This window comes from Panthera leo, chromosome B3 (assembly GCF_018350215.1).
Source record: "Panthera leo isolate Ple1 chromosome B3, P.leo_Ple1_pat1.1, whole genome shotgun sequence".
Lineage (NCBI taxonomy): Eukaryota > Metazoa > Chordata > Mammalia > Carnivora > Felidae > Panthera > Panthera leo.
The window spans coordinates 135026572-135038695 of record NC_056684.1 but is presented as its reverse complement, the minus strand read 5'-3'; the positions used below and the strand labels follow the sequence as shown (position 1 = coordinate 135038695).

Here is a 12124-nt window from a genome sequence, read left to right as displayed (position 1 = left end):
AGTATGGCTTTTGAACCATTAGGGGTCTGAGTTTCCCCTTTGTAAAACAGCTTCCTTGGGTGAAGAAACTGAGCTTTAAGGGGTGAAGTTAATTATTCGAGGTCACAAAGAGAGTAAGCGACAGATCAGAAATTTAAACCCACGTCTGTGTGACAACAAAGGTACAATCCTTTTGCTCTGCATTACCACGGCTGTCATGTACGGGCACACAGGTTGCTCACTGCACAAGGGCATCCAGCTGAAGAGGTGATCAGGGGATAAAATCCAGCCATCATTCTGTTCACCAAGGCATACACCATGGTGCAATAATGCCTGTTCTTGTCTGCTAGAGGAGTGCTGTGGTAAACGGATTGTAAATGGTCCCAATATTCCCTTCCCTACATCTGTACCCCCTTGCAATGTTACTTTGCAGCTCTTCCTATCAAGCGAGTTTAGTCCTTTGCCCCTTGAATCTGAGCCAGTCTTGTGACTAAATAGGTCAGTGAAATGTCAAGTGGTGTTGTGCCAGTCCAAACCAGGTCCTAAGAGGCCCTGCAGGCTTCAATTGCTCTCTTGGACCCCAGTGACAGTGATGGGTACAGGCCCAGATTCACCTGCTGGAGAAAGAGAAGCATGGCCCAGTAACCTGCATTCCAGACCAGTGAACAGCCACTCAGCCCCCCAACATATGAGCAAGGCCGCCCTAGCCCAGCCAGCCTCCAAACAACCCCTCTGACCACAGACCCGTGAGCCAGTCCAGACAAGCTCGGGCACGCCCGACCAGATCAGCATAACTGCCAAACCTCCTCGTGAGCAAAAAATAAATGCTAACTGCTTGAGGTGGCTGTTGTGGGTTGAACTGAGTCCCTCCAAAATTTGTACATTGGAGCCCTAACCCTCAGTATCTAGGAGTGTGACCTTATTTGGAAATAGGGCCGTTGCATATGTCATCAGTTAAGATGAGGTCATACCAGAGTAGGGAGGACCCCTAATCCAATGTGACTGATGCCCTTGCAAAATGGGGAAGTTTGGACACACACGCACGCACACACAGGGAGAATGTCATGTGAAGACTGGAGCGTGTTGCCACAAGCCAAGAACTACCAGAAGCTACCAGAAGACAGGTCTGGAACACACTCTTCTCCAGAGCCTTCAGAGGCAGCATGACCCTGCCCACAGCTTGATCTTGAACTTCCAGCCTCCAGAACCGTGAGACCATCAATTGCTGCTGTTTCAGCCGCCTCGTGTGTGGCCCTTTGTGACGGCAGCCATAGGACACGAATATAGCACCTTCTCCTGATCAACACACACACTGAGCATGGTCTGTGTGCCGTCCTCTATCGTGGCAGCTAATCCTGGCCCCCTCCTGACCCCCAGGTAATGCTGGAGAGGTGCCCGGGGTTCCACTCCGCCCTGCCTCGTCCTGCCCCAACAGGGCTCTGAACCTGGAGAGGCCTCCCCGGCGCCTGCTAAGGGCTCCGGAGTCCTTGACGGGGAGGGGTCAGAGACCGAACAATAGTGCTGTTCCTAGAGAGAGCCCCTAGCCCGGGCTCCTCTGCCTGCCCACCTACCTGGGTTGCCGAGGGCCATGGAGTCATAGATGAGCTTACAGGTCTTGAGCAGGATGGAGATCTTCTTCTCCGGCGAGTAGGCCTTGTACATGCTGGTGAATTTCTGCAGGATCTTCTCCATGATGGGCACCTCCGGCACACTGGTGGTCACGCCCAGGTCGGTGGTGGTGGTGGCCAGGATCACCAGCTGGTTCTCCCTGAGCTGCTGCAGCGAGCCGTCCTTGCTGTGGATCTCACGCAGACACGAGTTGATGGCTTCTTTCAACGGCTTTAAGACGCACTTGTACAAGGCAGACTCCACAATCGCTTCTGTCAGGGGGGCAAGAGCGGGACGGTGAGGAACCCAGCGGCCGGGATCCTACCACCAGGCTTTAGTGTTCAACAGTGTGGTGTCCCCAACTCCTTGTCCCTGGAAGGACACACTCGATGCCCCAGCAGTTATGCCCTGCAGTTCTGACACATGGGACAGTGTAGTACCTTCAACAGAAAGCCACACTGCCAAGACACTGGCGCAGTGTCTGGGACTGAAACCTTATATCCTGACGCTTTTCATAGGGTGTGGTACTGATTAAACTCTCACAGGGTTGCCTACCAATGTACAACTTCAAAGGGCACTGTTTACATGGGAGTTGTGCAGTATACAACCTGTGCAGTTGTACGCGGAGGGCCTGGGTGCCCAGTAAACGTTTGGTAGAAATCTTCTTTTTTTTTTTTTTTTTTAAATGTTTATTTTTGAGAGAGAGAGACAGAGAGGAAGGGAGAGAGAGAATGGCAGTGGGAGAGGGGCAGAAAGAGAGGGAGACACAGAATCCGAAGCAGGCTCCAGGCTCTAAGCTGTCAGCACAGAGCCTGAAGCAGGGCTTGAACCCATGAACCTTGAGATCATGACCTGAGCCAAAGCTGGATGCTTAACCGACTGAGTCACCCAGGTGCCCCTGGTAGAATTATTTTTGATGTCTCTCTTTGAATTCTCAAATCCATTTGACTCTAGTTTCAAGAATACAGTATACCCAGAATCTAACTTCTTACCACTCCCATGGCTACCACCTCAACCTGGGCTATCTTTTGCTTGAGTTATGTGAGTAGCCTCTTGCCCTGGCCCCTTTTTATCCATTCTCGGCACAGCAACCAGCATAATCCTGTTAAGGCATGTTTGATCATGATATTCCCATGCTCAGAACTCTCCAATGGCTCCCATCTCATGCACAGTAGAAGCCAAAGTCTTCCCCGTGGCTTAGAAGTCTCCCCCGTGATCTGTTCTCACCCATCACCTTGCTAGGTCCCCTGTGCTTATGCTGCTCCAGCCCCCCCCGGCCTCCCTGCTTTTCTGCCAACCTGCCAGGCTTGCTCCTGCCTCAGGGCCTTAGCACCTGCGACTTCCTTTGCCTGGAGAAGTCACTCCACAGCTATCTACATGACCTATTCGTTGTTCAAATGTCATCTTATGCAAGAGGCATCCCGATCAGCTAGTGGAATGGGATTTAGTCAGCTTTGCTCTCACAGCAACTCTGCAGCCTACAGGTCATGACCACCCGCCTCTGCAGATGGACCAGCTCGGGCTCTGATGGTGTGGGTCACAGCCAGGTGGGGCTGAGCAGGGATCTGAACCCATGGCTACTTTTGCCACCGTGGCTGCTTCGGGTGACAGTAGGGAAACGTTCTTGGGAAGTCTTTTTAGCTCCACCCCATCCCCGGGGAGCGGGGAGGGTCTCAACTATTGCCTAGTAAGGGGAGGCCCCCAGGTCCTGTCTATCTAGGAACACACCTGAGCTGCCCTATCCCTGGGGGATAAGGGAGGGACCCACGCTCTCGTGGTTGAGTCCCAGGAGAGATCCAGATAATGCCTTCCTTCCATGCAGGCCTGGGCCTGGCCCATGTCTGGGTTTGGTGCTGGTCCTAGCTATCTGCCCTCCTCATCACACCTCCTTCTTCCCCTTTGCTTCTCCAGCCTGTGCGACAGGACGCGCGGCCGCCCCGGTCCACTTCAGCCCACTGCTGCCCGTCCTTCCAGGCCCGCATCACGACCCCACTGCCCCAGAGCAGAGCAGGTAGAGAAGCGGTGACCCGAAGGCAGGGACTTGGCGGTTAGCTTCCCCCGAAGCCTCTGGCTCTTGTGGGAGCTGGGCCGAGTCCTTTCTTCATCTACATCCACAAAACGAGAGAGGGCTGTGGCCCGTGCCCTCTGGCGGGCCGGCATCTCTGAGAGCCACCAGACCTGCGGAGACTGCTCTGGCCCTCCGCAGCCACGTTTGTTTGTACCTCTTTTGCCTCCCACTGCTCCTCGTGACTCGTCTCCCTAAGAAAATCAGGAGCACCTGGGCGGGCAGGGGGTGCGGGGAGGTCCCGCCGGCCTCGTATGCGGCTGGGGTTCTCCCACCGTCCACCTGGCCCAAGGGCAGAACTTGGAACGGCAGAGGGGTTCGTTCACGGAAAGGGTGGATTGTTTGGAATCGGCCCTCCCTGCTGCCCGCGCCCGGCCCCCCCTGCCCGGGACTGACCTAGCTCCTCCTCGGAGTGCAGGGTGGGGTCCACCAGGGCCTTGAGCTCGGTGCTCTGCAACAGGTAGCTCTTGAGCTGGGTCATCATGGTGCGGATCTCCTGCAGCATCTCCGTGCTGGAGGTCTGGCGTGCCATCATCTCCAGGCTGTAAACTTTGTAGTCTTGCACCAGGTTTCCGAAGTACGAGGCCTTGTCCTGGGCCAGCTCCACCACCTTCTTGTACAGCTTGCGGTTGTTGGAGAGGAAGGCGTGGAAGACATTGGTGAAGCTCGCGAAGCTGAGGCGGTGGCGTGCCTTGCCCAGGACGGCCGAGGGCTTCTTCTTCCCGCCGGAGCTGCTGAAGTGTTCTAGCTCCTCCTCCGTGCTGCTGGTGGAGTAGGAGTCCTGGTCTGTGGCCGAGGCGGGCACTCCCAAACTGTCCGCGAGCGAGGCCAGGGAGCCCTTGAACTCTGGAGAGCTCTGGGGTCGGGCACCGGCCTGGGCGTGCGGGCTCTGAGTCCTGGCCTGGGCGTCGGGGCTTTGGCCTCCTCTGGACGGACCGGATGTGCGTTTCTCAGGGGCTTCCTCCTTCGTGGGAGGCTCCGTGCTCTCCGAGGGGCTCGCGAGGCCCAAGGCCAGCTGCTGGGAGATCCGTCTCCTCCTGGGGGGTGGGACTGGGGGTTGCCGGATCTTCCTCGGCGGCTCTGGCATGCTGCCCGGATCACTGGCCTTGGCCACCGCTTCCTGACCTTGCTCTTTGGTCCTCGGAGGCCGCTCCCCAGGACTGTCTGAAGTCCCCCGGGGAGGCAGGCTGAGTGTGGATGCCCTACAAAGACCCAGCTGGTCCCCCTCTGCTGCCATCCCCCTGTCCGCCTTCCCTGCACTCTGGTCCTCCAGGGAGACCTTCTCAGAGATGCGGCATCTGGGAGGAGCCGCCGGGAGGTTCTTCTTCACGGGTGTCGGAGGGGCAGGGGTCTGCGGCAAGGGGCTAGGGGGCGGCCCTGGCTTCACCTCTTCCTCCCTGAGGGGGCCCAGGCCTGTGGGAGGGCGTGGAGATCTCTCACAGGCTGCCATGGGTGGCTGGCTTGGAGGGTCTGGGGGGCCTGGGGCATGGGGTGCAGGGTGGGGGGCAGAGGCTGGGGGTGTGGGAGGAAGGGGCTCTGGAGGCGGGGGAGCAGCCACCGGGGGGGAAGCGGGCAAAGGACAGGCCAGAGCAGGAGCAGGAGCAGGGGCCGGAGGAGGCCGGAGGGGGCCGGAGGGATGGAGAGGGGGTGCCGGGGGAGGGGGTGCTGGGCGGCGAGGGGCCCACTTGGAGGTGGGAGGCAACGGGCGTGAGGGACAGCTCTCAGGGGGTGGCTGGTCGGCAGGCAGGGCACCGCCACCGCAGTCCTCGATGAAAATAGGATTCACAAACCACAGGCGGTCATTTCCTACGGACAGCTCGATTTCACATGAGCAGTTTTCGTAATGGGCGCTGGACTTGAGGCTGGAGGCTGGCGGTGCTCCGGGGGCTGGGTCTCTCGGGGGCTCCGCTGGGCTCCCACCTCCTCGCCGGGGGTTCAGCGAGGAGTCCCAGAAGCCTGCAGAAACGAGAGAGGGAGAGGCTGGTCAGTCCCAAGGCCGGGCCCCCTACCTGCCCGATGGCGTCAGTGGGCGGGGGGGGGGGGGGGGGGGGGCAGGGCCGGTCACAGCATTTGCTTCACTGCTCCGATGGCTGTTTCCCCTCCTGGGCTGTTTTAAACCTCTCCCACCACTTCCTGCCTCGAGAGGGGAAGCCCGGCTTGATCCTCCCAGGCGCTGCTGGGGTGGGGCCGGGACACGGTGGTGGCAGGCAGGGCTCCAGTTCTGCCCCTTGGAGTGAGACAGCCCCCCACGGAGGGCACCGATGGATCAGGGTGCAGGCATGGGTGGGGGGACAGAAGGCAAGGAGGTCTGCAGCCGACCAGCTGGGTGCCCTGGGGCAGGTGACGTGACCTTACCAGGCCTCTGCCTGGTCATCTTTAGAACAGAGGTCCCCACAGGGAAGGGGCTTTGGGCCTGTCCCGGCCACCGTGGTTGGTTATGCACAGGGAGAACGAAGCACACACCGTGGCCTGTGAACTCAGACCTGACCATCCAAATGGGGGACACCGGCCCACTGCAGAATGCTTCTGTCAATCTCCGTGTTAAAATAGGAAAATGGCCCACACCCTGCATTTGTGTATCTGTGTGTGTGTGTGTGTGTGTGTGTGTGGTGAAGGGGGTGGGTCAGAAAGCAGGGGATCCTCCACTGCTGGCTGGCTTCCAGCACATGCCTCTCTCCTGGCCCACCCCTCACGGACAGCCCACGGCCGTGACCACCAACGCAGGCCCGGCCCGATCCAGATGTGGTTGGTCCACGCCAGGCTTGTTCTGGGTAACGGGCTTGGAACGTCCCGGCTGAAAGGGCACGGGGGGTTGGCAAGCTCAGGAGTTCTTGGGTACCAAGCCCTGTGGAGAATCTGAGAGAAGCTTGGCGTCCTTCAAAAAAGGGCACAGGGGCACAATGTTTTGAGCACAATTTCAGATGGTCTGCAGACCACGCTGGACTCACTCAAGCTGCTCCTCCTGGATAACAGCGGGGACTCTAGTCTGTTTATTTTTGAGAGAGAGAGAAAGCGGACGAGGGGGAGAGAGAGAGGGGGACAGGATCCGAAGCAGCCTCTGTGCTGACAGCAGGGAGCCTGATGTGGGGCTCGAACTCACACACGGTGAGATCCTGACCTGAGCTGAAGTCGGATGCTCAACCGACTGAGCCACCCAGGCGCCCCCACTCTTTTCAAAAAAAATTTTTTTTCAGCCTGTTAATGTTAGACACTGATAGGGCACCGTCCCTTGTTAACGATGGGGCCAGGCCTCCAGCCTCCCGTCCTAGAGCTCTTACCTTCTGGGAGGGATTCATCGGTAAGAAAAGTACCAAAAATAACATCAAGAACAATAACAGGTGCAAACATGTCTTGGGTTCTGGCTGTGTGGGCCACTTGCTTTACACGGATCATCCCACTGATGCCTGACCACAGGCCTCCGGTGTGAGTCCTAATATTGTCCCCATATCACACGAAGATGAGAGACCCAGAGAGATTCAACAACTGCCCAAGGTCACAGGTTGGTGAGTGGAGGAACTGGGATTTGAACCGGGTCAGGCTAGTTCTGAAGCCTGCGTGCTCACCCCCCGTGGTATGTGCCTTCCTTCGTAGGAACTTGCGACACTTCCCGGGGTCAGAGTGATACGGTGGTGTGCACCCCAGAACTGGCGATGTGGTAAGAACACAACAGCCTCTTGAGGGCGAAAGAGAGAGGCCACCACAAGATGGCTGGCAGGACGATGGGGCTGCCGGGACACGGACTGAAAGCGAGTGTGTGCATCAGGAAGGAGAGCGGGGCTCCCGGTTCAGCCCCGTCCCGGGCAGAGACCCCGTGTCGGGCATCCTGAGTGTCGCGGCCAGCTGTCTCCACGGTAACAAGGGCGACAGGCTTTCACGTGACCGTTCCCCATTTGCCAAGCCCTGCGTACATCACAGCCACTGCCTGAGGGCATGGGGTGCCCGGGGTGGACGGGAGCCTCTGGGCTCTCTCACGTCCGGGGTGGGATGCTCCTCACGACCGTCTGGGCCCTGCACTTGGCTCTCTTGGGCAGCTACTGACCTCGCCGTGACTGATCCGCTCCCCCGGGGTGCTTCACACCAAGCACACAGATGTTCTGGCCCCGAGAGGCGAGCATCGGAAGCGCTGAGCCCTGACTACACAGGACCAGTAGAGAGTCATCTCTTCTGGAAGAACTCCCAGCAAAGAGAAGCCAGTCTGGCTCAAGGGTGAACTGGCAGCCGCCCCACACGTGAGCTGAGGTCCCTGATGCCCACCACCAAGTTCTCTGAAGACCTTCCTTTGGGTGAAGACGGTAGTCATAGGCTAGATGGTGAACACAACTGTCACCGATGCCTGGACGTTCTCATCATTGGTGTCTTAGATCGTGGCCATAGCCTGCCCACAGCCCCATCCATTTTCCTCCTTGGGACACCATGCTGGGCTTGGTTGCTCTTTGTTCAGAATCACTGCCGACCCTTTACTTTTTTTTTAATGTTGGTTTATTTTGAGAGAGAGAGCGAGAGAGCGAGAGCGAGAGCGTGTGAATGGGCAGGGAGGGGAGGGGCAGAGAAAGAGGGAGAGAGAGAATCCCAAGCAGGCTCTGTGCTGTCAGTGCGGAGCCCAATGTGGGACTCCATCCCCCTAACCGGGAGATCATGACCTGAGCAGAAATCAAGAGTCAGACATTAACCGAGTTCTCTGAAGAACTCACTGCCAGCCCTTCAGGCTGGCATTCGAGGCCTATGGGACCTGGCACTGTGCATCTTTTCCAACTTCACCCACTCGCTTCTTCCTGAATGTGTCACGGGCTGCCCCACCTTAAGGTCTTGGCTAATGCTGTTCCCTCTGCTTGGAATTCTTTTCCTACCCTCTCCACCTGGCAAACTCATACTATCTGTCACGACTCAGGTCGACAGCCTGCCTCCGCATAGCAAGGTGGGTCCATGATGCACGGAAGAAAAAAAAAAAAAAAGGACACATTTTCCACCACTCAGATGTAGATTCTGTCAGGAACAGACACTGGGGTTCAGAACGAAGGGCCCCGGGCCTGGGTGACTAAGGACTGCTCCCCTGCCCCTAAGCTAGGCCTGGTGGCTACGCTCTGGCAGAGCAGAGGCCTCAGAGCCAAGGCCACTCTGGGGGTGGGGGGAAGCTGGGACCTGAGGATCTATATCTTAGGGTCTGGGGGCCTGTTAGGGAACCACAGCAGCAGCACAGGCCTCTATGCTGGAAAAAAAAAAGGGAAGTAGGTAACTTTCTCTGTAGCCTGCAGAATGCCAAGGCCAGAGGAGAACCGGAACACTGTCGTGCAATGCCAGTGGTTGGCAAAGCTGGGGGCGCTTGTGCCCACTGGCATCCTGCCAAGCCCTGGCTCAGCGGCCGGAGATCCCCTGAGCACCCGTATCTTCACGGCCTCTGGGCTGCTGCAGACTGAGGCAGGTGCTTTGCCGGCCCTGTAGCATCCTACAGCTCGGCCGGGGACGCCTCTCACCAGGTGCCCACTCCTGCGATCCTCAGAGGGGCTGGGCCAGGCCAGGCCGGGTCCTGGGCTGTAGGCTCTGAGGGCAAAGATGATGAAGGTTTCACCCTTGGGCGGGTGGGGGGGGGGGCGGACTCGTGGCAGGGCAGAGAGGGGATGAGTAAATGCAGCAAAGCAGTCCAGATGTCATGGAAACAGCCTGAAAGTGCTCTGAGTTTAGCGAATCACTGTTTTTGTGGCATCCCCAAGATAGGCTGTTGGACAGTCATTCACACATGACTTTTCACTGAATTTTTAATAACTAGGAAATTTCACATTGTATAATGTAAAGGAAAAAGCAAATTGCATGCAAATTTGGGAGAGCTATAGAACATGTGCTTTCTCTGAACATATTTCAAAAATATTAAGCATCGCGGGTTCCTGGGTGGCTCAGTCGGTTAAGCATCAGACTTCAGCTCAGGTCATGATCTTGCAGTTCGTGAGTTGGAGCCCCGTGTCGGGCTCTGCACTGGCAGCTCGGAGCCTGCTTGGGATTCTCTCACTCCTCCACTCTCTCTCTCTGCCCCTCCCCAACTTGTGCTCTCTCTCTCTCTCTCTCTCAAAATAAATAAATACACTTTAAAAAATATATTAAGCATATACAGATTGCAAGCGTGTCTGAGAACCTCTACAAATCTGACCCCTGGTTGCCATTAAGTACTTGCTCTAGGTTCCCCTTGTGCTAAGAATCAACTGCATGCAGTTTCACCCCCATGTCAGCTTTGCGGCCCCAAGACAACCCCTCTGCAGCCTGGCTTCCTATTAAACGCCAGCCTTTCCAAGGCCAAACCTGGACTCTCTTACATCAGTTCGTGAGCAACAAGCACCCGCTCTGGGCCACCACGTGGTGCTGACCCTGCACATAAATATCTCTGTCTTGGCAACATCACCCCTGGCTGAGCACCAGGGCTTTGCTGGGAATTGGATTTTTATCACATTCTACTCACCGTGTAAAAAGTGAGTAGAATGCCAAAAAAATTACATTGCAGACACTCGGTGACAGGAGGAAACACACAGCCTCACAACTTCTTCCAACTGCAAGGTCAGCGGGTGGCGTGAGGCTGGCACCAGAGCCCGGCCCGGGGGAGGCAGGGGGTGTTGTCGGGGAGCAGGGACCCGCGGTTAGGGAGGAAGCCAGCGAGGCAGCTGCTGCTGCCCGCAAAGCCTGGCTGGCCTTTTGCTCTGTTTCTCGGAGACTCCTCAGTGTCCCTTCACGAAGTCCCCTTTCATCTCTGCCAGTTTGAGGGGCCTTCAGGTCTTTGCCATGAGAATGTCTTGCCTGGAATAATGAGATGCTGGGGGCACAATGCCCGGCGCATCCGGGCTCTTGGCAAAGCTGCTCCCTGCATATTTGGTATCGTCGTTACAGGTGAAGGTCGGGAGGCCTACAGCTGCCCATCTCAGAGGCACCTCTGGCCTATGAAGGCATGTGCACTTTGGGCTCTGGGTCTCTGTCCATTCTGGGCACGGCCTGAAAAGTTAACCCTTCCTTGGCCACAGGGAAAAGTGATTCTGGAGGCCTTGCTTTGCATTACAGCCTCTAGCGGGCGCCAGGTCTGACCAGAACCCTCCAGTTCCCAGGCTGCCGCGCACCCGGTTCCATTTCAATCCGCTTCTCAGGGAAGCAGGTGCTGACAGACGAATCTGAAATGCCACTGTCCTCCCAGACGGCAACCTCTCTTCTCCACTTCCCTAAGGTGCCTGAGGTCGAGCACTCCCAGGACAGAAGGGCTTGTCTCTTCCGGAAAGGAATGTGCCTCTACCCAGGGGAGAAGATTCTCTTAAACACAGTGTGTGTCTAGGGTTTAGCGGGGGCAGCCATGTTCCTCCAGGTGAGCAAAACCTTTGGGGAGCCCCTGGACACCTGCCTGTGGTGTAATCCCTACCAGTTTTTTTTTTTTCTTTTCACAATCTAAGTGCCTGACTTAAGCTTTAATTGCTGAGGTATCCATTCCAAAGAGGCATCCTTCAACGGTATTTTGAATAAACACGTCGCCAGTCACAAGACTAGATAACAGCCAGGCTGCCCTCCTCCACTGAGGCTCCTTTGTTCTAGAGATCTTGGTTGATTTAGACAGCTGACCATTTGGGCCACTTTTATTTTCTCTCTTCGTGCATATTAAATTTCCCTCTCATAGTTTGTTTGAAAGAGAGAGAGAGAGAGAGAGAGAGAGCGAGAGAGAGAGAGAGAGCTCACACACCCATGCATGCATAAGCAGGTAAGGGGCAGGGGGAGAGACAGGATCTCAAGCAGGCTCCACACCCAGAGTGGGAATGGGGCTCCATCCCGTGACCCTGGGATCATGACCTGAGCTGAAATCAAGAGTCCGAAGCTTAACCAACTGAATCACCCAGGCGCCCCATCCCCCCTCATGTTTTAAATTCACCAATTAAGAGTGAGCCTGTGAAACCCTAGGTTTCCACTGTCAACCTCCAAAAAAGCAGAACCCCTGGCCCACATGTGCTTTCTCCCCATGACCTCACTGTGGGGCCCCAGGGGTGCTATGTAGTTTCTAGGTCTTGTAAGCAATAAACCTTTCTTTTTCTTCTTTTCAAATTAAAAAAAATTTTTTTTAATGTTTATTTATTTTTGAGACAGAGAGACGCAGAGCATGAACAGGGGAGGGGCAGAGAGAGAGAGAGGGAGACACAGAATCGGAAACGGGCTCCGGGCTCTGAGCCATCAGCACAGAGCCCGACGCGGGGCTCGAACTCGCGGACCGTGAGATCGTGACCTGAGCCGAAGTCGGCCGCTTAACCGACTGAGCCACCCGGGCGCCCCAATCTTCTTTTCAAATTTGTATTTAAAGTCTAGCTAGTTACCATACAGAGCAATATTGGTTTCAGGAGGAGAATTCAGTGTTTCATCACTTCCATACAACATCCAGCGTTCATCCCAACAAGGGCTGTCCTTAGTACCCATCACCCATCTAGCCCATCCCCGCCCCCTCCTTTCATCAACCCTCAATTTGTT

At 56.4% G+C, this 12124-nt stretch overlaps 1 protein-coding gene across 1 annotated transcript in view; it reads right to left on the bottom strand.

Moving 5' to 3' along the window:
- RIN3 (Ras and Rab interactor 3) overlaps positions 1–12124 on the bottom strand; it is a 123279-nt gene that overhangs the window by 22463 nt on the left and 88692 nt on the right. Inside the window, exons 6-7 of the mRNA XM_042944134.1 lie at positions 4049–5608; positions 1551–1859 (exon numbers count right to left, since the gene is read on the bottom strand). Of these exons, the coding sequence (XP_042800068.1) occupies positions 1551–1859; positions 4049–5608 (1869 nt within the window). The remainder of the gene's footprint in view (positions 1–1550; positions 1860–4048; positions 5609–12124) is intronic.